At 45.4% G+C, this 26,866-nt stretch overlaps 1 protein-coding gene across 3 annotated transcripts in view; it reads left to right on the top strand.

Annotated features, from left to right (window-relative positions):
• Nucleotides 1–26,866, top strand: part of LOC120932804 (potassium voltage-gated channel subfamily KQT member 1-like) — a 181,095-nt gene that overhangs the window by 157 nt on the left and 154,072 nt on the right. For all 3 annotated transcript variants that reach the window (XM_040345538.1, XM_040345537.1, XM_040345536.1), the window contains exon 2: nt 1,204–1,696. In XM_040345538.1, coding sequence (XP_040201472.1) covers nt 1,374–1,696 — 323 coding nt within the window. In that variant the 5' untranslated portion in view covers nt 1,204–1,373. The remainder of the gene's footprint in view (nt 1–1,203; nt 1,697–26,866) is intronic.

The raw sequence follows: 26,866 nt of genomic DNA, 5'->3' as shown, positions 1-26,866 counted from the left end.
CATGGCACAAAATTCTTCACCCTTGATACAGCTGACCTCTGCTGGAATTGGAATTATTTACTGCTGCAAAAGTTGGTGGGGGGCGTTGCGTGCTAACGTCTGCAGCAGTGCAATAGTCTGCCCATAGTGCAACAATCTGCAGGGGCAAAGGTTAGTGACAGCGCAATAGCCTGCAGAATACTTAAGTGGCACCTCACTATGTAACAGTCTGCAGCGGGCACAAAGGGCAAATAGACCACTGCGAAGCAATTGCAGTCGTGTTAACTGCAATTTAATGTATGGTGCAATGTTCTGCAGAGGGATGGATGCGACATATATTGAAATAGGAAGGTTTCGAAATATCATTTAGTTATTGATCAAGAAAGGGGAACAGTGTTTAAATCCAAAGGTAATGCTTTGCATTTTTTAAACTGCAGAAAGAGCCATGGCGTCCCGACAGCGATGGAAATAGAATTATTTGTCTCCATTTTCTTACAGGTGTGCACACTTACAAAGATTTCTTTTCAACTGTCAGCTTTCAACCGCTAAAACAGCGCATTAAGCATTTGGCGAGTTAAAAATTACGCTTTTTTTTTAGAAACAAAATAATCAACAACTGGCGTATGGGAAAATGTATTTGAATTTGCATTACATCTCCGTCGCAACTTATTGACACCAGATGTGCAGGAGGTAGATCTGCTTGTTAAAGAAAAGTTGTCATGACGCTGTAAATATTACACCATCTATAACACTAAATTTGACATTATTTGTAAACTTGATTGTTCAGAAATCAATTTATACCACTTTATCCATCCCCGGGGGTATGTGGAAAGTGTACTTAGGTACCCTAATGAAGAGTAATGAAGCTGGGCATTGCCATTTTGGCAAAGCATCCATAGTACATGACTGACCTGTATCATAGCTTGAAGCTCATGCAGCCGTTAGAGGACTACAAGTCCCAGCACTGTGGAGCACTCTGAGACTTGTAATACTCTGACAGCGGGACGGCTGCGGTGCTGCATTGGCAGATCACTGTGGGTGACAGTAAGAGTTATGCGTATTATGTAACTCAGTCGCCTCTCTGCACCAGCTTATTGAATAAGCCTGAAAAGATTGATGCATTTTGTCCTGCATGTGTTTTTTTTTTTTGTAATTTGTGTCTATTGCGTGCTGTGCTCTGAGCCTACCAGGTGCACTGACCTTGTGTTGTTCTTCTTGTTTCAGAGCTATGAGTGACAGAGGGTGACAGCAGGTGACACCGAGTGACACATCTGTGATCCTGTCTGCGGTGACTCTGAGCAAGACACTGATAAGAGGGATCAGGTCCCGCGGGAGCTTGCAATCCAACACCGGCAGCTGAGGATGTGAAATATTGATCAGCAGCAGTCTGCGCCATGTCGTGCGGTTCGGGGGAGTGCAGGGGGCTCCCCCTTTACAGCTTCTACACAGCCCCCCCTGCCACGGACCCTATGCATTACTCCTCGGTGTCCCACGACCCGGATCCCCCCTTAAACAATGGCTCTGGGACCCCCTGTTCTGCCCAGGACCCCACATTGCAGGTGAGCAGCCCCGCTGGGGGCGTGAAAGAAGGCCACCCGGACAACTCCCCCAAGCCTTTCTACCGCCACTATCTCACTCGAACCAGCATGCAGGGTGACATCTACAACTTCTTGGAAAGACCCAGTGGTTGGCGTTGCTTGATATACCATTTTAATGTGTGAGTACTTTCTTTTCTCACCCTCGCCCCCCCCATCTGCAAATTTGCGCTTATGGGCGAACTCATTGCTATCCTCACTGGTCACCTGAGCCTGGTCTAGTGTCCCTCTTATCTCTTTAGCCAGTCTCCTGTCCTCCACCTGTCTCTATTACACTGATAACACATTTACTATCTCCTCCATTTCCCCATTGTCAGATTGAGAATGCATAATTCAGGTTTCTACTGGCGGGATTGCTTAGCTGGGGTATTGTCCAATCGGAAAAAAAAGTCACCTGCTCAATCTTGTCCTCTAGATAGGCAGACACTCAGTTTTATTTTTCGGGGTTTTGGTTTTTCTGCAATCAGTCCTACAATTTAAATTAGACAAAAACTGTGAGGCCCCGTACACACGTCCGAGAAACTCGATGGGCAAAACACATGGTTTTGCTCGTCGAGTTCCTTGTGAAGCCGCCGAGGATCTCGGCGAGCCAAGTTTCCCCGTTGACTAACGATGAAATAGAGACCATGTTCTCTATTTGGCCCGACGAGATCCTCGTCGGTTTCCTCGGCCGAAAGTGTACACACGGCCAGGTTTCGCGGCAGAATACGGCTCCGATCGAGTTTCTGGCTGAATTCTGCCAAGAAACTCGGTCGTGTGTACGGGGCCTAACTGAATGACATTTAGTTTGCTCTGTGTATCATAAAAATCGCAATTTGTGTTATAAAATACTGCTTTTACTTTTTTTTTCATCAATTTTGCCATCTTAATGCTGCTGATCTCCCTCAGTCTCTATTAGCCACGTCCTATCTATATGCACTCGCTACAGTGTTGGCTGCTCATCATTGCTTTGGACTATCTTCCGATAGTGACAACAGGGGACCATGCCTGCACTTTGTGTGTCAGCACGGCCACTTGTAGCCTCCACCAGGGGTGCATATGATAGAGTGACAACGCAGGAGCACATTTGGGAGACAGTTGTCATTCAATCACATGAAGTGCCTGTACAAGGACCTTTGGGCCAGATTCACAAAAGAGATACGACGGCGTATCTCTGTTTCTATCTATGCGACTGATTCATAGAATCATTTACGCATAGATATCCATAAGATCCGACAGGTGTAATTGTTTTACACTGTCGGATCTTAAGATGCAGTACCGCGGCCGCCGCTGGGGGGAGTTTGCGTCGTAAACCAGCGTCGGGTATGCAAATTAGGAGTTACGGCGATCCACGACGTATTTTCGCGTTCGCTGCGTCGCCGCTAGTCTAGTTTCCCGTCGCAAAGTTAGTTGTTATTTGACCAATCGTATTGCTGTATAAAGTATGGCCGTCGTTCCCGCGTCGAAATTTAAAAATGAACGTCGTTTGCGTAAGCCGTCCGGGAATACGGAATTACGCTACGCGCGTCGCCGTTCGAAGAAATTTACGTCACTGCGCGCAAAGCACGACGGGAATTGCGAAACGGAGCATGCGCAGTAGGTCCGGCGCGGGAGCGCGCCTAATTTAAATGGCACACGCCCATTTGAATTGGCCCGCCTTGCGCCGGACGTCTTTACGATACACCGCCGCAAGTTTCCAGGTAAGTGCTTTGTGGATCGGGCACTAAAACTGAAAACTTGCGGGGGTGTAATGTAAACGGCTTAAGTTACACCGGCGCTATTGTTCGTGAATCTGGCCCATTATGCCCAGATCAACAAGGTTTTTTTTTTAATAGAAGCTGCAGATTTGAAAAGATTTAAAACATTTTTTTAAATAACATTGTTGAGATTTTATTGACTGGGTTTAGATCTACTTTAATGACAGCCAGAGTCTCCAGCTGGCAAATTTGATATGGTAAAGCAACACTCTACACTCTGCCAAGAGTCAATATTAACTCACTGTATGAAAGTTTTTGGAAAGTCCATGTCCTGCTGTGCAGGTTTTCCTACAGCGGCCTACAAGGAGCTCAGAGAGAAAGAGTATCATATTGGAATAGAAAGCCGGAAAGCCTCAGGCCTCGTACACACGGCCGAGGAACTCGACGTGCCAAACACATCGAGTTCCTCGGCCAGTTCAGCACTGAAGCCGCCAAGGAGCTCGGCGGGGAGAGAGCTCCCATAGAACAACGAGGAAATAGAGAACATGTTCTCTATTTCCTCGTCGAGCTCCTCGTCTGCTTCCTCGGCCGAAAGTGTACACACGGCCGGGTTTCTCGGCAGAATTCAGCCAGAAACTCGGTCGGAAGCTGAATTCTGCCGAGGAAACTGGTCGTGTGTACGAGGCCTGACATGCATTGGCGGCACGTGCGGTCACACATGACCGCAGCTGCCAACATTGTCATTTCGCTGCCCTCTAAGCTTATTGCATACAGTGTTGCCTCTGCAGACCACAAATGATTGTATAACTAGCGATGGCCTATATAACTTTTGTACTACATTTTAACCAATGTTAAATTTTAAGAAAGGACCAGGCCATAATAATTGATACAAATAGTTTAAATAAGACCCATTTCGAACAGTTGGTAGTCAGTAAAATAAATGGATTAGGTCTGCGTCCTGTTCCGTTTTTCTGGATCTAACCATGATGGATCAGAGGTAGAGTCTTATGTTAATAAAGGCAAGTCCATTTCTATCCAGCCGGCAATGGATCCAACACGGGTCCAGAAGGCTCCAGTTTGCAAAGGCAGAAAAAAGTGAATGGACGCGGATGTCACAAACGTGTTTTGATTTAGCACGGATCTGTTTGTAGATCCCCTGCTGATCAGACGAGACAGTGCCCATGTGATGACTTTTGTAAATCGGAATACTTTAATGCAGGGGCGGAATGACAACTCATGGGGTCCTCGGGCAATAGGAGATTATGGGGCCCCCGGGCAATAGGATATTAGGGGCCCTCCGGGCAATAGATTATGGGGCCACACAGTATACACACACACACACATACAAAACACATACACAGTATACACACACAGACACCCTGCTTTAAAGCCTAGTACACATGATCAGACAGTGGGATGAAAAATACAGCTTTCAGGGCGATCTTACGATAATCTGGTCGTTAGTCCGTTTTGAGAGCCGATCGCGACAGTTCATGACAAATTATCCGAAGGTACAAATACAAAAATGTTCACCATACAGTACCAGAAAGTATGATTTTCGTTTAATCAATACAGTATACATCCGAACAAAATCAGAAGACCATGACCATGCATGCTCCAAAACTACAGAATATAATAAAATACAACACATTACATCATTTCTGAAATTGTATTCTGTCGTAAGAGAATTTTCGTAACTTTAGTAAACCACTAACTTTCTATATGAGAGTAGCATGCAAAAAATTGATGGTCATTAATCGGATATTCTCATTGTGTGTACCAGGCTTCAGGCCGCGTACACACGGTCGGACAAAACCGATGAGCATGGACCGAGGTTCAGTTTCATCGGTCCAAACCGACCGTGTGTACGGCCCATCGGTCTGTTGTCCTTCGGACCAAAATTTTAAAACTTGCTTTAAAATCGAACCGATGGACCGCTGACCGATCGGTCCAAACCGATGGTTAGTACAGAAAAGCATCGGTTCAAAACCCACGCATGCTCAGAATCAAGTCGACGCATGCTTGGAAGCATTGAACTTCGTTTTTTTCAGCACGTCGTGTGTTTTACGTCACCGCGTTCTGACCCGATCGGTTTTTGAACTGATGGTGTGTACGCACATCAGACCATCAGGCCACTTCAGCGGTGGACCGATGAAAACGGTCCGTCGGACCATTCTCATGGGATGAACCGGTCGTGTGTACAGGGCCTTAGAGTACTTTGTAGCTGCACCTGCACCTTTCTTTTCTAGTTGAATGGTGACTATTTTCTCCTTTGCATGGGCATGGTGTCTACATAGGCTAGGTCTTCTTCTTCTGCCCGGAGCAAGTCTAGATCTTCCATGTGTTGCTGTAGCTTTAGGGCGGAAGGACAGCTTCTGATCCAGCATCATAATTGTCAAAGTTTGTGCACAGCTGACCATCACACCTACAATATGGCTAAAAATGTGTGGACCCCCCTCCAAATAATTGAGTTCAGGTGTCTCCAGGAAAGGGTACTGTTAATACTACAACTTACATACACATTTTAGACAATTGTGTTCTTTCAACCTTATGATAACAGTATGGAAGTGGTCCTTTTCTGTTCCAGCATGACTGTACCCCTGTAGTACAAAGCCAGCTCCATAAAGACACGTTTTGAACAGTTTGGTATGGAGGACATCAAGTGTCCTGAACATAGAACTGACCTCAACCCTACTAAACATCTTTGGTATGAATTGGAACACCAATTGTGGGCCAGGTCTTCTCATCCAACATTAGTACCTAACCTTAAAAATGAACACAAATTCCTACAGCACCCTCCAAAATCAAGTGGAAAGCCTTCCCAGAGAAGTGGAGGATGATATAGCACAACTAGGGGCAATTCCATATTAATGCTTATGGTTTGGGGAATGGAGAGCCAACAAACTCCTACAGGTTTGATGCAAAGTGTTTGCAAACCTCTGGCTATATAGTTTATACATTGTGTTGTATATGTTCTGTTGTTGCTGTTCTTTTACATTGGGAAAGGAGCATACGATATACTAGTTTGGCACTATGATACTGTGAGGCCCCGTACACACGACCGAGTTTCTCGGCAGAATTCAGCCAGAAACTCGATCGGAGCCGTATTCTGCCGAGAAACCCGGCCGTGTGTACACTTTCGGCCGAGGAAACCGACGAGGATCTCATCGGGCCAAATAGAGAACATGTTCTCTATTTCCTCGTTAGTCAACGGGGAAACTTGGCTCGCCGAGATCCTCGGCGGCTTCACAATGAACTTGACGAGCAAAACGATGTGTTTTGCCCGTCGAGTTCCTCGGACGTGTGTACGGGGCCTGACATGGCTCACATATGTATGCCCGAGGTTGAGGGGTCTGTTTATAAAGAATGCTGTGTTTGCCTTTTTTGTACAATTCTCAGAGCATTTTCACATTTTGCGCTATTTATAAAAATGTGAACTTAAAAAGAGTGTACTTTAAAAATTCCAAAGTTAGAGATTTCTCAAAATTATTCAAAAAGGTGCATTGAGATTGGCAAAACCTTGCTCGCTTCAAACTTGTGTAAAGCGCCTGCGTTTTTCTGATTGGCGCACACCTTGGGCCTAAGGATGACTGGTGGACAGGAAGGGGAGAACTTTTATCAAAATGCAGAATGATGACACCATTGGGGATCGTATGACGATGATCCCCCGTTTCAATGGAGGTCCGACAGCTGTCAAAGTTCACCTATGTGTACAAAGAAAAGCAATCTCCATTTGTCAATATAGAAATAATTGCATAATTTTTCCACTCTTTTTTGTAATTAATAGACAAAGCCGCAGAGAAACGATTTTTAGCTCTGAAACCTGCAACTAGCCAAAAGGCAGAAAAGACAAAAGGGATGAACTGTGTTTAAAAAAATCATATGAATAAGTAAATAAATTGCATCACAAAAAAATTGCATAAATTGCTTCTCACCCATTTATATATAGCAATTTTTTTTATCATTTTAGAAATGGGCTTTAATTAAGTCCCCTTTGATGGCTAACAGGTTGAATTGAATTGGATTTTTTTCCAGAATTCATTAGCTTTAAAAATGATGGATATTTCCAGGGACAAAACATTCCAGGGACAGATCTCCAAAACCTTGGACCGTGGTGACACCTTCATGATCGCCCAGTTGTGTTGTTTTTTTTTACCTTATTAATTATTTTCTAATATGTACAAAAAGCACGCCAATGAGACGGAGGGAATTTTTTCTATTTTCAATCCTATGGGCTTTGTAAGACCTGTTGAACATCAATTAACCAACTACAGTTTTCAAATTCCAGAGATGGGGTGTAAAGCGTATACTTTAGATTTAAAAAGACTGAAAATGAAGCAGCATTAAAATGTTAAAATTCCTATGTGATTATAATGATAGGATTCTACATTATATACTGCAGCAGGTATGTGCGGGCACAATAACGTACATGTACGTCATGCGCCTGCTCCCAGTTCAGGAGTGTGTTGCGCACTTCCCCTCCCTGCGATTGCAGATTACAGTGTTTTTTAGAATAATGCAGATCGTCGGGCAATGCCTATGACGATCTGTGCATGCGCGGTAGTGACGTCACTCCAGCTGATGGCTGGCTGGAAGGGAGGTAGTGCTGGGTGGAAGGGATGGAGGAGGGGAGAGGAGGATAGAGAGGGGCCAGCTTATTCGAAGGCGGCTCAGGCACGGCGAAGGCGAAAATGCATAGATCGGGTGGGTGGTAGATCGGTGTTCCCCCAGGAGAAGGACAGACCGGGGATGGGCACATGGGTGGTGTCTATATCAGAGTGTCCCCCCTAGATCGTTCCTCCCCGTGGGAGAGTAGATCGGTTTTTCCCTCGGTGAAGGATCGGGTCTGTCCCCCCTGCTGGGCGGTGCAGTGTAGCAGGAGAAGAAGGAGGGTAGATCCCGCTGCTGGATAATCAGTAGTTTCCCCCGGTGTTGGGTTGCCCCTGCCATGCGGTGCAGTGCTAGGGTCATTGACAGCTCTGTGCACATGGTTTGCTGATCGTCAGATAATGCCTCCGATGATCTGCACATGCACAGTGTTGACCTCACGCCAGCTGATCGCCAGATCAGCTGGAGTGACATCACTATCATGCATGCGCAAATCGTCAGAGGCATTATCCAACGATCTCCATTATTCGACAGAACACCAGTACTTAGGGCCCGGTGATCATATGATTGCTATGCAAATTCATTCAAAAGCTGTTTTTCCTATGCTGGGATTAGCCCATAGCTATCACATGTTCCCTGGGCCAATTGCAGCACCCTGTACCAAATGATTAGCTGTAGCCAATCACAGATCACTAATGATCATAACTGTCATGAATTCATGAAAACGTTGCTGTTACAATGATCTTCATTGTAACAGGAAACAAAGTGGCTTCATATACACATTCGCCTTCTTTGACATCCGGCGGTCAAAACGTTCCTATACTGAACACTATTCTTCTGTGTTCAGGAGAAGCTCCCCTAACCTCAGCAGCTCCTAAACTCTGCTAAAAGCCTTTGTATACATGGAGTTGAGTTTAGGAGCTTTGGCAAAAAAAATGCCAAAAGCTCCTAAACTCAAGTTTAGGAGCTGTAGTGTACATGAAGCTTAAAAAGAAAAAAAAATCCCTGATTACGTCTCAAAGTAGTACAGTGTTACTATGGTGACATGGAACTACTCTGATGAAAATATGTAAAAAAAAATAATAATTAAAAAAAAATGAAAACAATGAAAAAATTAAAAAAATTAAAAAAAAGTTTACAAGCTTGAATAAAAAACAATTTATTTAATTTATTTATTTTTAACATACTGACACCAGTCAGTGCCCTTGATCAGTCATATGATGACACTGCACTGCATTGGTAACAATGGGCCAGATTCTTAAAAGGCTTACGACGGCGCAAGGCCATTTGCACCGTCGTAAGTCCTAATCTGGCTCGGAGTATCTATGCGACTGATTCTTAGAATCAGTTACGCATAGATATCCCTTAGATCTGACAGGCGTAAGGCTCTTACGCTGTCAGATTTTAAATGCAATTTTTTTTCCCGCCGCTAGGTGTCGCCTCATCGTTTTCCCCGTCGTCTATGCAAATTAGCTATTTACGCCGATTCCCGAACGTACGCGCGGACGACGCAGTGAATTTACGACGTTTCCGTAAGCGTAAACTTGCCCCTGCTATATGAGGGGCAGGTTTACGAAGGTCCGTCGTAAGCCATGTTAAGTATGGCGTCGGGTCAGCGTCGTCTTTTTTCGTCGTTTACGTCGTTTTCGTAAGTCGTTCGCGAATACGACTTTACGTCAATGACGCTCACGCCGGCGTCATTGACGTTTTCCGTCGTGAGCTGGAGCATGCGCACTGGGCTATTTTTATGCCCGGCGCATGCGCAGTTCGATCGTCGCGGGGGCGCGCTTAATTTAAATACAAGCCGCCCCCTTTGAATTACGCAGCCTTACGCCGGGCCATTTACACTACGCCGCCGCAAATTACGGAGCAAGTGCTTGGAGAATACGGCACTTGCTCCAGTAATTTGCGGCGGCGTAGTGTAAATGCCTTACGCTACGCCGCCGCGGATTCTACCAGAATCAGGCCCAATATGTCAAAAAATAAAATGAAATTGTTAAAAAAGCCCAAATTTGATTAGATTATATATATATATATATATATATATATATATATATATATATATATATTTTTTTTTTTTTAAATGTGATACAAAATTACAACTTCCAAAAACTTGCCATGCCCCTTACTAAATTCCCCAGACTGCCTACTTTCCAAAAAGGCGTCATTTGGGGGTATTTGTACTCTCCTGGCATTTATCGGCCATTAGGACTGGCCAATTTTCAAATATATATACCATAGTTTGTAGATGCTATAACTTTCACACAAACAAATGAATCTACACTTATTGAAATTTTTTGTTACCAAAGAGATGTAGGAGAATACATTTTGGCTGAAATTTATGATGAAATTAGATTTTATTGAATATGTTTCATAATAGTGGAAATTTTTATTTTATTTTTAAATTTAGGGCCAGATTCACATACAAATACATTACGCTGCGGCGGCGTAACGTATTCCATTTACGTTACACCGCCGCAAGTTTACAGCGTAAGTGCCTGATTCACAAAGCACTTACCTGTAAACTTGCGGCGGCGTAGCGTAAATCTGCTCGGCGCAAGCCCGCCTAATTCAAATGGGGCGGGCACCATTTAAATTAGGCGCGTTCCCGCGCCGAACGTATTGCGCATGCTCCGTCCGTAAAATTACCCGATGTACATTGCGCTAAATGACGTCGCAAGGACGTCATTGGTTTCGACATTAACGTAAATGGCGTCCAGCCCCATTCACGGACGACTTACGCAAACAACGTGAAATTTAAAATTTCGACGCGGGAACGACGGCCATACTTAACATTGGTTACACCTAGAAGCATCTCTATGGAAACGACGTAAATTTAGATCGACGGGCAAAGCGGACGTTCGTGAATCGGCGTAACTAGTCATTTGCATATTCTACGCCGACCGCAATGGAATCGCCACCTAGCGGCCGGCCTAGAATTGCAGCCTAAGATCCGACAGTGTAACACAGTTACACCTGTCGGATCTTAGGGCTATCTATGCGTAACTGATTCTATGAATCAGGCGCATAGATACCACAATCGTATCTCAGAGATACGACGGCGTATCAGGAGATACGCCGTCGTATCTCTTTTGTGAATCTGGCCCTTAGTCTTTTTTTATTTATAAAATTAAAAATAAAAAAACCCAGTGGTAATCGAATACCACCAAAAAAATCTTTGTGTGAAACAATTTAAATCAATTTCATTTGCATACAGTGTTGCATTACAGCGCAATTGCCAGTTATAGTAGCGCCGTGCTGAATAGCAAAAAATGCCCTGGTCATGAAGGAGGTAAAACCAATCCGGAGCTGAAGTGGTTAACTTTAACTGCTTGCATGTCTAACCTATAGCATGTTGTTAAACGCATGTCGTTGGCGTGATGCCTAGATGTGAACCTAAAGGCAGCGAATGTTAAAACAGAAAACCTATTTCTTTGTTGTTTCAATAGGGTGCGATTTTTCTCTTTTGGTGGCGGGTTCACTGTAGGTCAGCAGGGCTCCCTCTTTCTCACTCTTTGTAAACAATTTTGGTGCCCCCCATCCTTCCGTCCCTGCTGTCACCCAGGCAAAAGATCCAGGATTGTCTGATGGTTTCTTGCCAAGTTTTGGGATCGGCCCCTCTTTCGAGGACAGCGGGCTCAGGCGGTAATCGCTGAGTGTGGATAAGCTCTGTCAGCTGGGCAGATGTTGCAGTGAGTGGCTGAGATAATCTGCAGCTTTATCCTGGTGTGTGCTGTGCGGCGTGAGGATATTATGGGCTTCTGCGTCCGTTCCACATGGCATCTGATCTGCGGGCCCCTTCACTCCTGGTTTGCAATGCGATGCCAATGGATAGTTCCAATTTATTATCGTCTGCCAGTGGCAGAAGGCTATTAGGTGATGATGTCACACAGGTTACAAATGCATCAAAGCTCAGCTGCAGTCAAAAATGTTTTTTATTCGTAGAAAATATTAAAATTATGTTCAAAGCTTTTTTTCATACTTCTACTGTGGGTCACAAGACTACAATTACGTTCAGTCTCCTGTGACAGCTGACTGAGCAGAGCCATGCAGGCTCAGGAAGAATCCCGACAGTATTGTTAGAATCCATCCCACTGCCTGATTGCTCTAGTGGGTCGGAGGGGTAGAGCTCTCTGTTTGGGGAAGCCTCCACTTTTCGGAACCCTTCCCCCCTCCGGTGTCACATTTGGCACCTTTCAGGGGGGTTCAGATGCCTGTATAATACAGGTATTTGCACCCACTCCCCCCTCCGCTGTCTTCTGGGAAACACACAGGTCCCAGAAGACAGCAGAGACCAGTGAGGACGCGCAGCACGACTCGCGCATGCGCAGTAGGGAATCGGGAAGTAAAGCCGCAACGCTTCACTTCCTGATTCCCTCACCGAGGATGGTGGCGGGGGCAGCCGAGAGCTGAGCAATTGATCGGCTTTGGCTGCCGACATCGCGGGCACCCTGGACAGGTAAGTGTCCATTTATTAAAAGTCAGTAGCTGCAGTATTTGTAGCTGCTGGCTTTTAATATTTTTTTTAGGCTGACTTCCGCTTTAAGGACCAGCTGCCGTCATTATACTGCGGCCGGTTGGCTTTCCTGGGCGAATCGCCGCTTTAGAAGTGATAGGGGGTGCGCGCGCCCGCGACACCGGAGCCGATGCGCATGGCCGATGCCCATGGGCCACCCACAGTCGCTCCACAGAAATCTGTCAATCTAAACAGACATCCCCGTTCTGACAGGGGAGGAGTGACAGATCTGCTGTTCCTAGTGATTAAGAACAGCGATCTCTCTCCTCTTCCACTCAGTCCCACACCCCCCCCCCACAGTTAGAAACACCTCCCAGGGAACACATTTAACCCCTTGATCGCCTCCTAGTGTTAACCCCTTCCCTGCCAGTGACATTTACAGAGTAATCAGTGCATCTTTTTAGCATTGATCGCTGTATAAATGTCAACGGTCCCAAAAATATGTCAAAAGTGTACGATCTGTCCGCCGCAATGTCGCAGTCTCGCTAAAAATCGCGAATCGTCGTTTTTGTTGGCTTTTATTATGGATATTTATTATAGCAAAAAGTTTAAAATATTTAAATATTTGTTTAATTGTTGCACTTTTTTGTTTATAGCGCAAACAAAAAAAACCTCAGAGGTGATCAAATACCACCAAAAGAAAGCTCTATTTGTGGGGAAAAAAGGACATCGATTTTGTTTGAGTACAACAGCGCATGACTGTGCATTTGTCAGTTAAAGCGACGCAGTGCCGTATCACAAAAAAATGGTCTGGTCATTAAGGGGGCAAATCCTCAAAAAGTAAAATTTCTTCATAAATTTAGGCCAAAATGTATTCCGCTTCATGTCTTTGGTAAAAAATAAAATGAAAATCCCAATAAGTGTATGTAGCGCTACCCCCGGAGGAGCCGCTGGTTAGATTTGGGATCGGCGTATTTAAGTTACCTCTGTGATGTGTCTAGGGGTGATGATGGTAATGAGAGCAGTAATGGAATGTCCAAGCTGTTGGTTGACGTTTTTCAATGTTTTATTTCTGGTCCAACACGACCAACAGTCAACTTGAGGTAGACAGCATAGGTTAGTGAAATAAAGATAAACTCTGCAGACCCAGGTTATGGATAGGGAAGCAGTCCTGCCTCCAATAATTGTAATCGTCATGTCGCCACTCCAGCCAGAGTGGGCAAAGTGCCCCTGGACAGACCCCTCTCACAGGCCTGGCAGCCACAGCGTCACTTAGAACTTCTGGGAAGGAACAAGTCTCTGCCACAGACTTGGCTCTAATGAAATTTGGATCTTAGGATGAGACCTCTGCCACAGGCCTAGTACTTTAGAAGTTTGGATAGTAGAGCGAATCCTCCCAGTGCGTAATTTGGGGCCACCGACTGACAGTTTGCCGCATACAACCTGTCAGTGTCCGTTACCCAGATCCCTGATGGTTCATTCAAGCCCTTTTGGATCACCTGCCTCCGGGTTTTCCTCAAGCCGATCCCCCACCGAACAGCACAACTCGCTTGGGATCTTCTTAATAGAGATGGGGGTACCCAGTAAGTCACTGGGGCCCCTTTGCAGCATCAGATGCTCCGGGCCATGAGGGCCCAGAGTCAGGAACTCCGCGTAACATGTGCTCCCCGGCCTGGTAGGCCATATCGCCGGGGCCCGTTATGTGTGCACATCCTAAAGGTGAGTGCGGCACCTGGAACCAGGAACCCGAACCCGCAAAGAACCCCGAGCAACGGCCTCCGCCACAGAAATACCCCTCCCAGCATGCTCCGCGAGGGAAAACTCCTCTAATTGGCTGCTGGCAAGAAGTGGCTCCGCCCGAACCCCTCCGGCGCCACCTACCGTCCAGCATCTCTGGAGAACAGAGTGACCCACAGGACAGTTCAGGGCTGGCGACAGCCAAATTTAGATAAATCAAACACAGATGAGAGCAAGTAAGTCTCTCATCCCACTAGATTTAACATAGCACCTATACTGATAGGTACACAGGCGCTACATGTATATTAATTGGTTTGTGTGAAAGTCATAGGGCCAGATCCAGAGAGAATTGGATCCGCGCAGCGTATCAGAGATACGCTACGCCGCCGTACCTTACCTGGCGGAATTTCGAATCCTCAACGATTTCGCGCCGTAAGTTACAGCGGCGTAGTGTATTTCTGGCGGCGGAATTCAAATCAGGGGGCGGGTTTCATTTAAATGAAGCGCGTCCCCGCGCCGAATGAACTGCGCATGCATCGTCCAGAAATTTCCCGCCGTGCTTTGCGCGAAATGACGTCGCAACAAAGTCATTTTTTGAGATTAGACATGAGTTACGTCCATCCCTATTCAAGGACGACTTACGCAAAAAAAAAAAAAAAATCAAATTTCGACGCGGGAACGACGGCCATACTTAACATGACAAGTCTATCTATACGCCGCAAAATACCAGCTTTAACAATACGCCGGAAAAAGCCGACTACAGACGACGTTAGAAAATGCGACGGGCGCGCGTACGTTCGTGGATCGTCGTAAATCGCTAATTTGCATACCCGACGCAGAAAACAACGCAAACTCCATCCAGCGGGCGCCGAAGTATTGCATCTAAGATCCGAAGGCGTACGAAGCCGTACTCCTGTCGGATCTTACCCAAATGCCGTCGTATCTTGCTTTGGGGATTCAAACTAAAGATACGACGTGAGAAATTTGAAAGTACGCCGGCGTATCAGTAGATACGCCGGCGTACTTGCTCTGTGAATCTGGCCCACAGGGTCTACACACTATGGTATATATACTGGAATTTATGCAGCTATAGATGATATACTTGGTGATGGCAGTGATCAGCCATTTATAGTCTCAGGCCTCGTACACACGACCAGTTTCCTCGGCAGAATTCAGCTTCCGACCGAGTTTCTGGCTGAATTCTGCCGAGGAAACTGGTCGTGTGTACACTTTCGGCCGAGGAAGCCGACGAGGAGCTCGGCGAGGAAATAGAGAACATGTTCTCTATTTCCTCGTTGTTCTATGGGAGCTCTCGTCCCGCCGAGCTCCTCGGCGGCTTCAGTGCTGAACTGGCCGAGGAACTCGATGTGTTTGGCACGTCGAGTTCCTCGGCCGTGTGTACGAGGCTTCACAGTGATAGGGTGGCTGGAAATCTAGTGCTAACAGACATTGGCAGGGAGGGACACTAACTGACACTGACGTCACTATAGACACTAATACAGTGATCAGGGATAATACTGTACACTGACTCCCAACTGTCCCTGATTTCGAGGGACTGTCCCTGATTTGGAGCAATGTCCCTCTGTCCCTCATTCTTCCTCATTTGTCCCTCATTTTGGTCTGATCTATTTTGTTGTATATAAAATGCACTTTTTATCTTTCAAAAGGTGTTTCCCAGTGCTAAACTTTTCTTCCAAATTTTAAAGTGCTGCATTTGTACATTTTAAAAGCCAATATAAAGGAATAGTAGTGGTAAAAAAAAAGTCCTTGCAGATTTAATTAACCTTTTTTTTAGCTAATTCTCCTTTAAGGGGGTGTGGCAGGGGGCGATCAAAGGGTTAACTGTCTGCCTAATCAGTGTTTTGTGTACTGTGTTAGGTGCTTTTACTAGGGGAAGTGATGGATTTTATTCCCTGCTTTGCAGGGACACAAAAAACATCACTCCCCCTGTCAGAATGATGTTCTGCCATTTTTACATAGGCAGAGCACCGTTTGGTGTCTCTGCCCAGCGATCCGCGGGTTCCGGCGGACATCCAGTGCCCGGCACCCGCAGATCGGCTTTTGCTGTGTGTATGACAGCAGACGCGCGCCCCCTAGGCAGAAGTACAGAGTCATGTATATCATTATATATACGTGATTTTGCACAGGAGGGCCATCCTGTAGCATTATATCTGCTATAGGGCGGTCCATAATTATGAAGTATTAGGAATATTTATTTAGAGATTTATAAGAATTAAGGGCCAGATTCACAGAACAAATACGCCGGAGTATCTACTGATACTCCGGCGTATTTTCAAATTTGCCGCGTTGTATCTTAATTTGTGATTCACAAACAAGATACGACGGCATTTGGCTAAGATCCGACAGGCTTACGGCTTTGTACGCCTTCGGATCTTAGGCTGCAATACTTCGGCCGCCGCTGGGTGGAGTTTTCGTCGTTTTCCAGCGTTGGGTATGCAAATTAGCTTTTACGGCGATCCACCAAGCTACTCGCGTGCGTTACGTCGTTTTTTTCCCGTCGCAAAGTACACGCCCCATTTGAATTAGGCGGGCTTGTGCCGGACATCTTTACGTTACTCCGCCGCAAGTTTATACTCAAGTGCTTTGTGAATCAAGCACTTACGATGAAAACTTGCGGCGGTGTAACGTAAAGACGAAACGTTACGCCGCCGCATTTGTACCTGAATCTGGCCCTAATTATTCATGTTATAATTTACATTGATACACATTTGACATTTTGATTTTTCATTGAAGCACTGTGTGTTAATTTTTTAGGGGGTATAGACCCTTTTATATTAGTGTAATGTAAAATAAACTTATATAAAATGTACAGAACTCTGTATATCTATAGCTCCTGTGGGGGGGGGGGGGGTTAAACATTTTCCACAATGATGCATAAGGGCCCTTCACACCAGCCTGGTCTGCAGTGGTGTGCTAAATGTATACATGTTAACGCATGTTGTATAGCCCATTAACACTCATTGCATTAGGGAAGCTCATTCAGCTTGACATAAAAATTATGTATAGAGAATTTTTGGCAGTGAACTGCTACACAACAGTCGGCACTACAACACATGGCTGTGGGCAAATTGCCCATAAATGGCACAGAAATGCATGTAACGTGTATTGCTGAGTTTGATGGTAGCGCGTACTAACATGTACATTACCGCATTGCTGTAGTGTAAATGGATCTTCTGATAGACTGATGTTAGGATGTCCTTTTTACTATGATGTTAGGATGTCCTTTTTACTATGATGTTAGGGTGTCCTTTTTACTATGATGTTAGGATGTCCTTTTTACTATGATATTAGGATGTCCTTTTTACTATGATGTTAGGATGTCCTTTTTACTATGATGTTAGGATGTCCTTTTTACTATGATGTTAGGATGTCCTTTTTACTATGATGTTAGGATGTCCCTGCACATTTCATCCCCCTCCATATACTGTATATCCTTGCTTGTCACACCAGAACTAGAAGAAGGAAAAATGTAAACATATTAAAATTTAATGAGACACCTGTTGGCAGCAGGTGATTATGGTGTTTACTGCCCTTTGTTGAGCTTATAAAAAGTGAATGTTTTCAAATGAGATCAGGCTGACATCAGACGGATAATATAATATTCATTTCTGACAGCTGAAAGCAAACATCTACATACTAAGCTGAAATGCATACATGGGCATAGTTATACTGGGCCAGATTTTGAAAGAATTACGTTGCTCCACGGCAGCGTAACGTATCTGATTTACAAAGCTATTACCTGTAAACTTGCGGCGGTGTAACGTAAATCCGCTCGGCGCAAGCCCGCCTAATTTAAATGGGGCGGGCACCATTTAAATTAGGCGCGTTCCCGCGCCGAACGTACTGCGCATGCTCCGTCGGGAAAATTACCCGACGAGCATTGCGCTAATTGACGTCGCACGGACTTCATTTGTTTAGACGTTAACGTAAATGGCGTCCAGCGCCATTCACGGACGACTTACGCAAACGACGTGATTTTTTAAATTTCAACGCGGGAACGACAGCCATACTTAACATGGCTTAGAACAACTAGAGCTCAGCCCTAATTTTACGACGCGTATCTCGACGGAAACAACGTAAAGTTAGAGCGACGGGTAACGCGGACGTTCGTGGATCGCCGTAACTAGTCATTTGCATATTCTACGCCGACTGCAATGGCCTCGCCACCTAGCGGCCGGCATAGAATTGCATCCTTAAAGCGGGAGTTCACCCAATTATTTTTTTTTTTCTCTTTTCCCCTTAGCTTCATGCTCGTTTTGTCTAGGGGAATCGGCTAGTTGTTTTAAAATATGAGCCGTACTTACCGTTTTCGAGATGCATCTTCTCCGTCGCTTCCGAGTATGGGTCTTCGGGAGCAGGCGTTCCTTCTTGATTGACAGTCTTCCGAGAGGCTTCCGACGGTCGCATCCATCGCGTCACTAGTAGCCGAAAGAAGCCGAAAGTCGGTGCGGCTCTATACTGCGCCTGCGCACCGACGTTCGGCTTCTTTCGGAAAATCGTGACGCGATGGATGCGACCGTCGGAAGCCTCTCGGAAGACTGTCAATCAAAATAGGAACGCCCAGTCCCGCAGCCTATACCCGGAAGCGGCAGAAGATGCATCTCGTAAACGGTAAGTACGGATCATATTTTAAAACAACTAGCCGATTCCCCTAGACAAAACAAGCATTCATCTAAGGCCCCGTACACACGGCCGAGGAACTCGACGTGCCAAACACATCGAGTTCCTCGGCCAGTTCAGCCCTGAAGCCGTCGAGGAGCTCGGCGGGCCGAGAGCTCCCATTGAAAACGAGGAAATAGAGAACATGTTCTCTATTTCCTCGCCGAGGTCCTCGTCGGCTTCCTCGGCAAAATTGTACACAAGGCCGGGTTTCTCGGCAGAATTCAGCCAGAAACTCGGTCGGAAGCTGAATTCTGCCGAGGAAACTGGTCGTGTGTACGGGGCCTGAGGGGAAAATGTGTCATGTGCGGGTGAACCTCCGCTTTAAGATCCAACAGTGTAAGTCAATTACACCTGTCGGATCTTAGGGCTAGCTATGCGTAACTGATTCTATGAATCAGCCGCATAGTTAGGACGGGCGGATCACAGAGATATGACGGCGTATCAGGAGATACGCCGTCGTATCTCTTTTGTGAATCTGGCCCACTGTACCTGCCAAAAGATTTCTCTTCAACCAGTCTTGAGATCCAGGCAGGTATAAAGACCTAAAAAAAACACAAAACACCCACGATCAATAAAATCAGAAAATAACACTAATGCCCCATACATACGATCGGAAATTCCGACAGCAAAAGTCCAATGTGAGCTTTAAAAAGGAAATCTCGACCATGTGTATGCTCCATCGGACTTTTGCTGTCGGAATTTCCGCTAACAAAAGATTGAGAGCTGGTTCTCAAATTTTCAGATGGAAAAAATTCCTATTGGAAAATGTGATCGTCTGTAGCACTTCCGATGCGCAAAATTCCGACGCATGCTCGAAAGCATTGAACTTAATTTTCTCGGCTAGTGGTGTACGTCACCGCATCCTTGATGAGCGAAAGTTCAGAGAACTTTGTGTGACCGTGTGTATACAAAACCAAGCTTGAGCGCAATTCCGTTAGAAAAAAACATCCAAGGTTTTTCCGACAAAAAAATCGGATACTGTGTACGTGGCATAATAGTAGTATGGAAAAGCTGCTAGCACAATTTCCCTGGTATAGAAAGCAATAACAATGTATTATAAGTACAGTGCTTATACAATGTTAATAGTCCAAATTTTCAAAAGAATATGACATCTTCATATAGATGAAAGTCAAATAAGTTCAGGTCCACACAAAAAGGTACTGGGAAGGATCCGTCACCAAAAGAAAAAGTTCACACTGACCCTGAATACTCCACTGCAGCTCTCCACACATGTGAGATGATACTGCGCAATGAAATCTCTGCTTGCCTATTTCCATACATTTCTGCTGTGAGACCTCATCCAAATAGGATCGTATCTGTTCTTAACCACTTCAGCCCCAGACCATTTGGCTTTCAAATGACCGGCCCACTTTTTGCGATTCGGCACTGTATCGCTTTAACCACTTAAGACCCGGACCATTATGCAGGTAAAGGACCTGGCCCCTTTTTGCGATTCGGCACTGCGCCGATTTAACTGACAATTGCGCTGTCGTGCGACTTGACTCCCAAACAAAATTGACGTCCTTTTTTCCCCACAAATAGAGCTTTCTTTTGGTGGTCTTTGATCACCTCTGCGGTTTTTATTTTTTGCGCTATAAACAAAAATAGAGCGACAATTTTGAAAAAACATTTTTTTACTTTTTGCTGTAATAAATATCCCCCAAAAAATATATAAAAACATTTTTTTCCTCAGTTTAGGCCGATACGTATTCTTCTACATATTTTTGGTAAAAAAATCACAATAAACGTTTATTGATTGGTTTGCACAAAAGTTATAGCGTTTACAAAATAGGGGATAGTTTTATGGCATTTTTATTAATAATTTTTTTTTACTAGTAATGGCAGCGATCAGCGATTATTTTCGTGACTGCGACATTATGGCGGACACATCGGACACTTTTGAAACATTTTTTGGGACCATTGTCATTTTCACAGCGAAAAGTGCTATAAAAATGCACTGTTTACTGTGAAAATGACAATGGCAGCGAAGGGGTTAACCACTAGGGGGCGCTAAGGGGTTAAGTGTGCCCTAAGGGAGTGATTCTTACTGTAGGGGGGCGTGGCTGGACGTGTGACGTGACTGATCGTCGTTCCCTATAACAGGGAACAGACGATCAGTGACAAGCCACAGAGAAGAATGAGGAAGGTTTGTTTACACTCACCTCTCCCCGTTCTTCAGCTCCTGTGACCCGATCACGGGACACCGGCGGCGATCGGGTCCCGTGGGCACGTTCACGGAGCTTCGGACCAGGGTCGCGAGCGCACAGCCAGCGCCGTGCGCACGGCCCACGGCTGGGCACTTAAAGGGCAACGTACCTGTACGTGCCTGTGCCCAGCCGTGCCATTCTGCCGACGTATATCGGCGTTAGGCGGTCCACAAGTGCTTAACTAACAATTGCACGGTCGTGCGACGTGGCTCCCAAACAAAATTGACGTTCTTTTTTTCCCATAAATAGAGCTTTCTTTTGGTGGTACAGTATTTGATCACCTCTGTATATATATCTTTTCCATTTTGCTATAATAAATATCCCCCAAAAATATATAAAAAAACACTTTTTCCTTAGTTTAGGCCGATACGTATTCTTCTACATATTTTTGGTAAAAAAAATTAGCAAAAAGCGCTTATTGATTGGTTTGCGCAAAAGTTATAGCATCTACAAAATAGGGGATAGTTTTATGGCATTTTTATTAATCATTTTTTCTTTTTACTAGTAATGGCGCCGATCAGCGATTTTTATTGTGACTGCGACATTATGGCTTATTGATTGGTTTGCGCAAAAGTTATAGCATCTACAAAATAGGGGATAGTTTTATGGCATTTTTATTAATCATTTTTTCTTTTTACTAGTAATGGCGCCGATCAGCGATTTTTATTGTGACTGCGACATTATGGCGGACATATCGGACACTTTTGATGCTATTTTGGGACCATTCACATTTATACAGTGATCAGTGCTATAAAAATGCACTGATTACTGTATAAATGTGACGGGTATTGAAGGGGTTAACCACTAAGGGGCAGGGAAGGGATTAAGTGTGTCCTAGGAAGTTATTCTAACTGTTAGGGGGCGTGGCTTACTGTGACACGTCACTGATCACTGCTCCCAAAGAGAGGGAGCATATGATCAGTGCTGTGTCACTAGGCAGAACAAGGAGAAGCAGTGTTTACACTGGCCTCTCCCCGTTCTGCAGAATCTATGGGGCATTGCCAAGAGAAAGATGAGAGACATGAGACCGAACAATGCAGAAGAGCTGAAGGCCGCTATTGAAGCATCCTGGTCTTCCATAACACCTCAGCAGTGCCACAAGCTTCCATGCCACGCCGCATTGAGGCAGTAATTGCTGTAAAAGGGGCCCAAACCAAGTACTGAGTACATATGCATGCTTCTGCTTTTTAGAGGTCCGATATTGTTCTATGTCACATCCTTGTTTTTTTGATTGCATGTAATATTCAAATTTTCTGAGATTGTAGATTTGGGGTTTTCATGAACTGTAAGCCATAATCACCACAATTATGACGAATCAAGGCTTGAACTATCTTGCTTTGCGTGTAATGAGTCTATCTCATATATTAGTTTCACAGTTTAAGTTGCATTAGTGAAATAAATGAACTTTTGCACGATATTCAAATTTTTCGAGTTTCACCTGTAAGTGAGGGGAAATCTCTTAAATGGAGGAGACCTTGTAAAACCACGTAGAGAATAATGAGATTTCCATTGTAATGCACTCCAGTACAACTGCAAATTCGGGGCAAAAGGCACTAATGTGAATGGGGGCTTAGTAATCTGATCCTTTTCCACTGTCCCACAAAATGTTATCGTTTTGGTTGGACATATACCTTAACCACTTAAGGACCAGAAGATTTTCCCCCTTAATGACCAGGCCATTATTTGCGATACAGCACTGCGGTTATTTAACTGACAATTGCGGGGTCGTGTGAAAATGTACCGAAACAAAATTAACGTTATTTTTTCACCCAACAAATAGAGCTTTCTTTTGATGGTATTCGATCACATCTGCAGTTTTATTTTTTGCACTATATGCATAAAAAAGACCAACAATTTTGAAAAAAAAAAAAAAAAGTCTTCATCAGTTTAGGCCAATATGTTTCTTCTACATATTTTTGGTAAAAAAAAATCGCAATAAGCGTATATTGATTGGTTTGTGCAAAAGTTATAGCGTCTACAACAGGGGTGTCCAAACTTTTTTCAAAGAGGGCCAGATTTAATGTGATAATGTGAACATGCGTGAGGCCCAACCATTTTGCCTGACATTCTTTGAACCTTTAAAATCCGGTCTAATAGCTAGATTCAGAGAGACTTATGCTGGCGTATCAGTAGATACGCCAGCCTAAGTCAGAATTTGCGTCGGCGCTAATTTAAGCGTATTCTGGTAACCAGATACACTTTAAGTAGGCTCAGATATGCGCGGCGTAAGTGTCTTACACCCTCGTATGCTAAAGTGTAATTTTTAGGCTGACCGCTAGGTGGCGCTTCCATTGCGGTCGGCGTAGAATATGTAAATCAGTAGATACGCCTATTCACGAACGTACGCCCGGCCGACGCAGTACAGATACACCGTTTACGTAACGCATTAGCAGGCCTAAAGTTATTCCATCAAATAGATGAAATAGTAATGTTAAGTAAGGCCGCGGTTCCCGCGTCGAAATTCGAAAATTTTACGTCATTTGCGTAAGTCGTCCGTGAATAGGGATTTACGTAGTTTACGTCCACGTCGAAATCAATAGGCTTGTGCGGCGGACTTAGCTGCAATGCACACTGGGAAATGTAGGCGCACGGCGCATGAGCAGTTCCAAAAAAAACTCAATCACTTCGGGTCAAGCCTAATTATCATAAAACACGCCCCCTCAGCCTAATTTAAATTAGGCACCCTTACGCCCGCCCGCTTTAGGCTACGCTGCCGTAACTTAGCAGGCAAGTACATTGTGAATCATGTACTTGCCTCGCTAACTTACGGCGGCGTAGCCTAAATGCCATAAGCTACGCCGCCGCAAGTATGCGCTCGCCATCCTGAATCTAGCTATAAGTGTGTTCATCCGAGCACTAATACACTGCCCAACAAAAATTCTCTTGCCTTTGTGGCTGTGTGTGGTGAAGAGATGAGCTTGGGCGTTTTATTGGGATATACCGTATTTATTGACATATAACACGCACAGGTGTATAACACGCATCTTCATTTTAAGAGGGAAGTTTCAGAAAAATAATGAAATTTTAAATAAAGAACTGTGAACTAAGGACCAGTGCCCATCAATGCAGGCGAATCGTCCAATGGCAGCCCAGGAGACGGGACTTCCTATTACAGACGCCGCAGAGTAAACAGGATATTCTCCTGTATGTAATCTGACAGCACTTGTCCCGCCCCCTCCCTGTGCCCTCCAAGGCAGCTCCTGGGGGGCCACCAAAGATATATACAGTGGAACCTCGTATTACGAGCATAATCCATTCCAGGAGAATGCTCGTAATCCAAAGTACTCACATATCAAAATGCGTTTCCCCATTGAAGTCAATGGAAACAAAAATAATTTGTTTCCGCATTGACTCTAAAGGCATACAGTACTGCATGCGGCCAAAGGCGGGGGCGCCGGAGAGCCTCGGAAACAGCTGGAAAGGCCCGAGGGCAGGTCCGAGCATTTCCGAACGGCTCCACCCCCCCCCCCCACCTCAGGTCAAACGCGGTACTGCACACTGCTTTGGCCTGAATCCTGCTTGTTTTGCGAGACAACACTCGCAAACCGAGTTAGGATTTTTCAAAATACAGTGCTCGTATTGTGAAACGCTCGTTAACCGCGTTACTCGCATTCCGAAGTTCCACTGTATATCCAAATTACCAGGGGGGCCGTGCAAATCCTCAAACAATCCATATTAAATCCAGGTTTGAGGCAACACAACACGAAAAATGCCAAGGGGGGTGAATACTTTTGCAAGGCACTGTATCCATCTATGGCAAGCATTATTTTTTCTGCTTTCTTGTCAGTAGTGTTGGGTGAACAGTTCGACCCAAGCATGAATTGTCATTCGACTGTTTATTCAGCCCGCCTAGCACCCCACAATGCACTGTGCGCCACCTGATTGGCTGAAGCAATGAAGGATTTGCCCAATCGGGGGACAAAACACTGTCAGAGCCATAATTGGAGAAAGTAATGATGACTGTGCCCAATATCAACTCATTGCCCATAGACCCACCCCCCACTATAAAAGGATCCTTCCCAGAGCAGCAATTTTCAGTGCAATATTGGAATGGAGATAGATAGAACAGGGCACTGTTCATTGCTAGTTAGTGTGCTTTTGTGATTCTATTGTGAGTGTAGTGTGAATATAGTGATAGTTCAGCGTGTAGTGCGACCATTCATTTTTACTTTAGTGTCAGTTTATTGTTTCAGGGCAGGTTTACTGCAGTATATTGAGGTGCGTTGGTGAACATTTACTGCAGTATATTGAACTACATTAGTGCACGTTTACTGCAGTATATTGAATTGCATTAGTGCACTTTACTGCAGTGTATTGAAGTGCGTCAGTGCAGTTTCACTGCATTATATTGCAGTGTGTCGGTGGAGTGTGTCTGCGTAGTGAGCACTCAAGTTAATTGAGTGCACCAAACACCACTTTCCATTGATTAAAGTGCATCCAAGTACACATTTTCTCTTCTCTATTACATTTTTGTAATAAGCCCCCCTCCTTCATGTCTGGAAGGCCAACAAGGAGAGGCAGAGGTTCCCATAGCACTGTGAGGGGGCCATCAGTGTCTGTGTCCACAGGCAAAGGTAGACATGGTCAGTCCTCAGGCAGGGCACTCTTTCCTCTGTTTAGTGATGTTGCCCGCAGGAGCGCTGATAGAAATCATGGGGCCCCGTACAGCCTACCTGACGGGGCCCCCTTCAGATCCACCCCCTGGTCCCTCCTTTAGCCCCACTCTGGCTCCACCCCTGGCCCCTCCCCAGATGCCATATTGTGCTGCAGACAGTGCCACCCATTCCATGCCTCCTGCCAATGCCATATTGTGCTGCAGACTGTGCCACCCATGCCGCCAATGCCGTAATGTGCTGCAGACACTGCCACCCATACCGCCAATGGCATAATTCTACTGGCAGCATGGGTGGCACTGTCTCTACAGGCAGCACATGCGTTATGACATTAGCGGCATGGGTGGCACTGTCTGCAGCACATTACGGCATTAGCGGCATGGGTGTCTGTCTCCCATGCTGCAATGTGCTTCAGACAGTGCCACCCATGACACTAATGCCATAATGTATGTGCTACCTGCTGACAGTGCCACCCATGCCACCAATGCCATATTGTGCTGCACACTGCCACCCATGCCGCCAATGGCATAATTCTACTGGCAGCATGGGTGGCACTGTCTCTGCAGGCAGCACATGCGTTATGACATTAGCGGCATGGGTGGCACTGTTTGCAGCACATTACGGCATGGGTGGCACTGTCTCCCAATGCCGAAATGTGCTGCAGACAGTGCCACCCATGACGCTAATGCCATAACGTATGTGCTACCTGCTGACAGTGCCACCCATGCCATATTGTGCTGCACACTGCCACCCATGCCGCCAATGGCATAATTCTATTGGCAGCATGGGTGGCACTGTCTCTGCAGGCAGCACATGCGTTATGACATTAGCGGCATGGGTGGCACTGTCTGCAGCACATTACTGCATTGGTGGCATGTGTGGCACCGTCTCCCATGCCGCAATGTGCTGCAGGCAGTGCCACCTATGATGCCAATGCCATAACTCATGTGATACCTGCTGACAGTGCCACCCATCCCGCCAATGCCATATTGTGCGGCATGGGTGGCACATGCATTATGGCATTAGCGTCATGAGTGTCACTGTCTGCAGCACATTACGGCATAGGCGCTTTGGCGGCATGGGTGGCACTGTCTCTGCAGGCAGTACGTGTTATGGGCAGACAAAGCCACCTATGCCACAATGTATAGGTGCCATTACCAGAAACAATGCAAATAGAGTAACGCAGTGTTACTAGAGGTGCCATGCTACAAATAAAACAGTGGTTGTAGATCTTTAAGCACCCCCCCCCCCAAGCAAGCACACACCTGACCTGTGTAATTGTTGGCTGGGCTAAGTCACTTATTCCTGGTGA

The sequence above is a fragment of the Rana temporaria genome, chromosome 3, assembly GCF_905171775.1.
Source record: "Rana temporaria chromosome 3, aRanTem1.1, whole genome shotgun sequence".
Taxonomy (NCBI): domain Eukaryota; kingdom Metazoa; phylum Chordata; class Amphibia; order Anura; family Ranidae; genus Rana; species Rana temporaria.
Note: the sequence above shows the minus strand (reverse complement) of the source record. Positions and strands in the feature narration are given on the sequence as shown.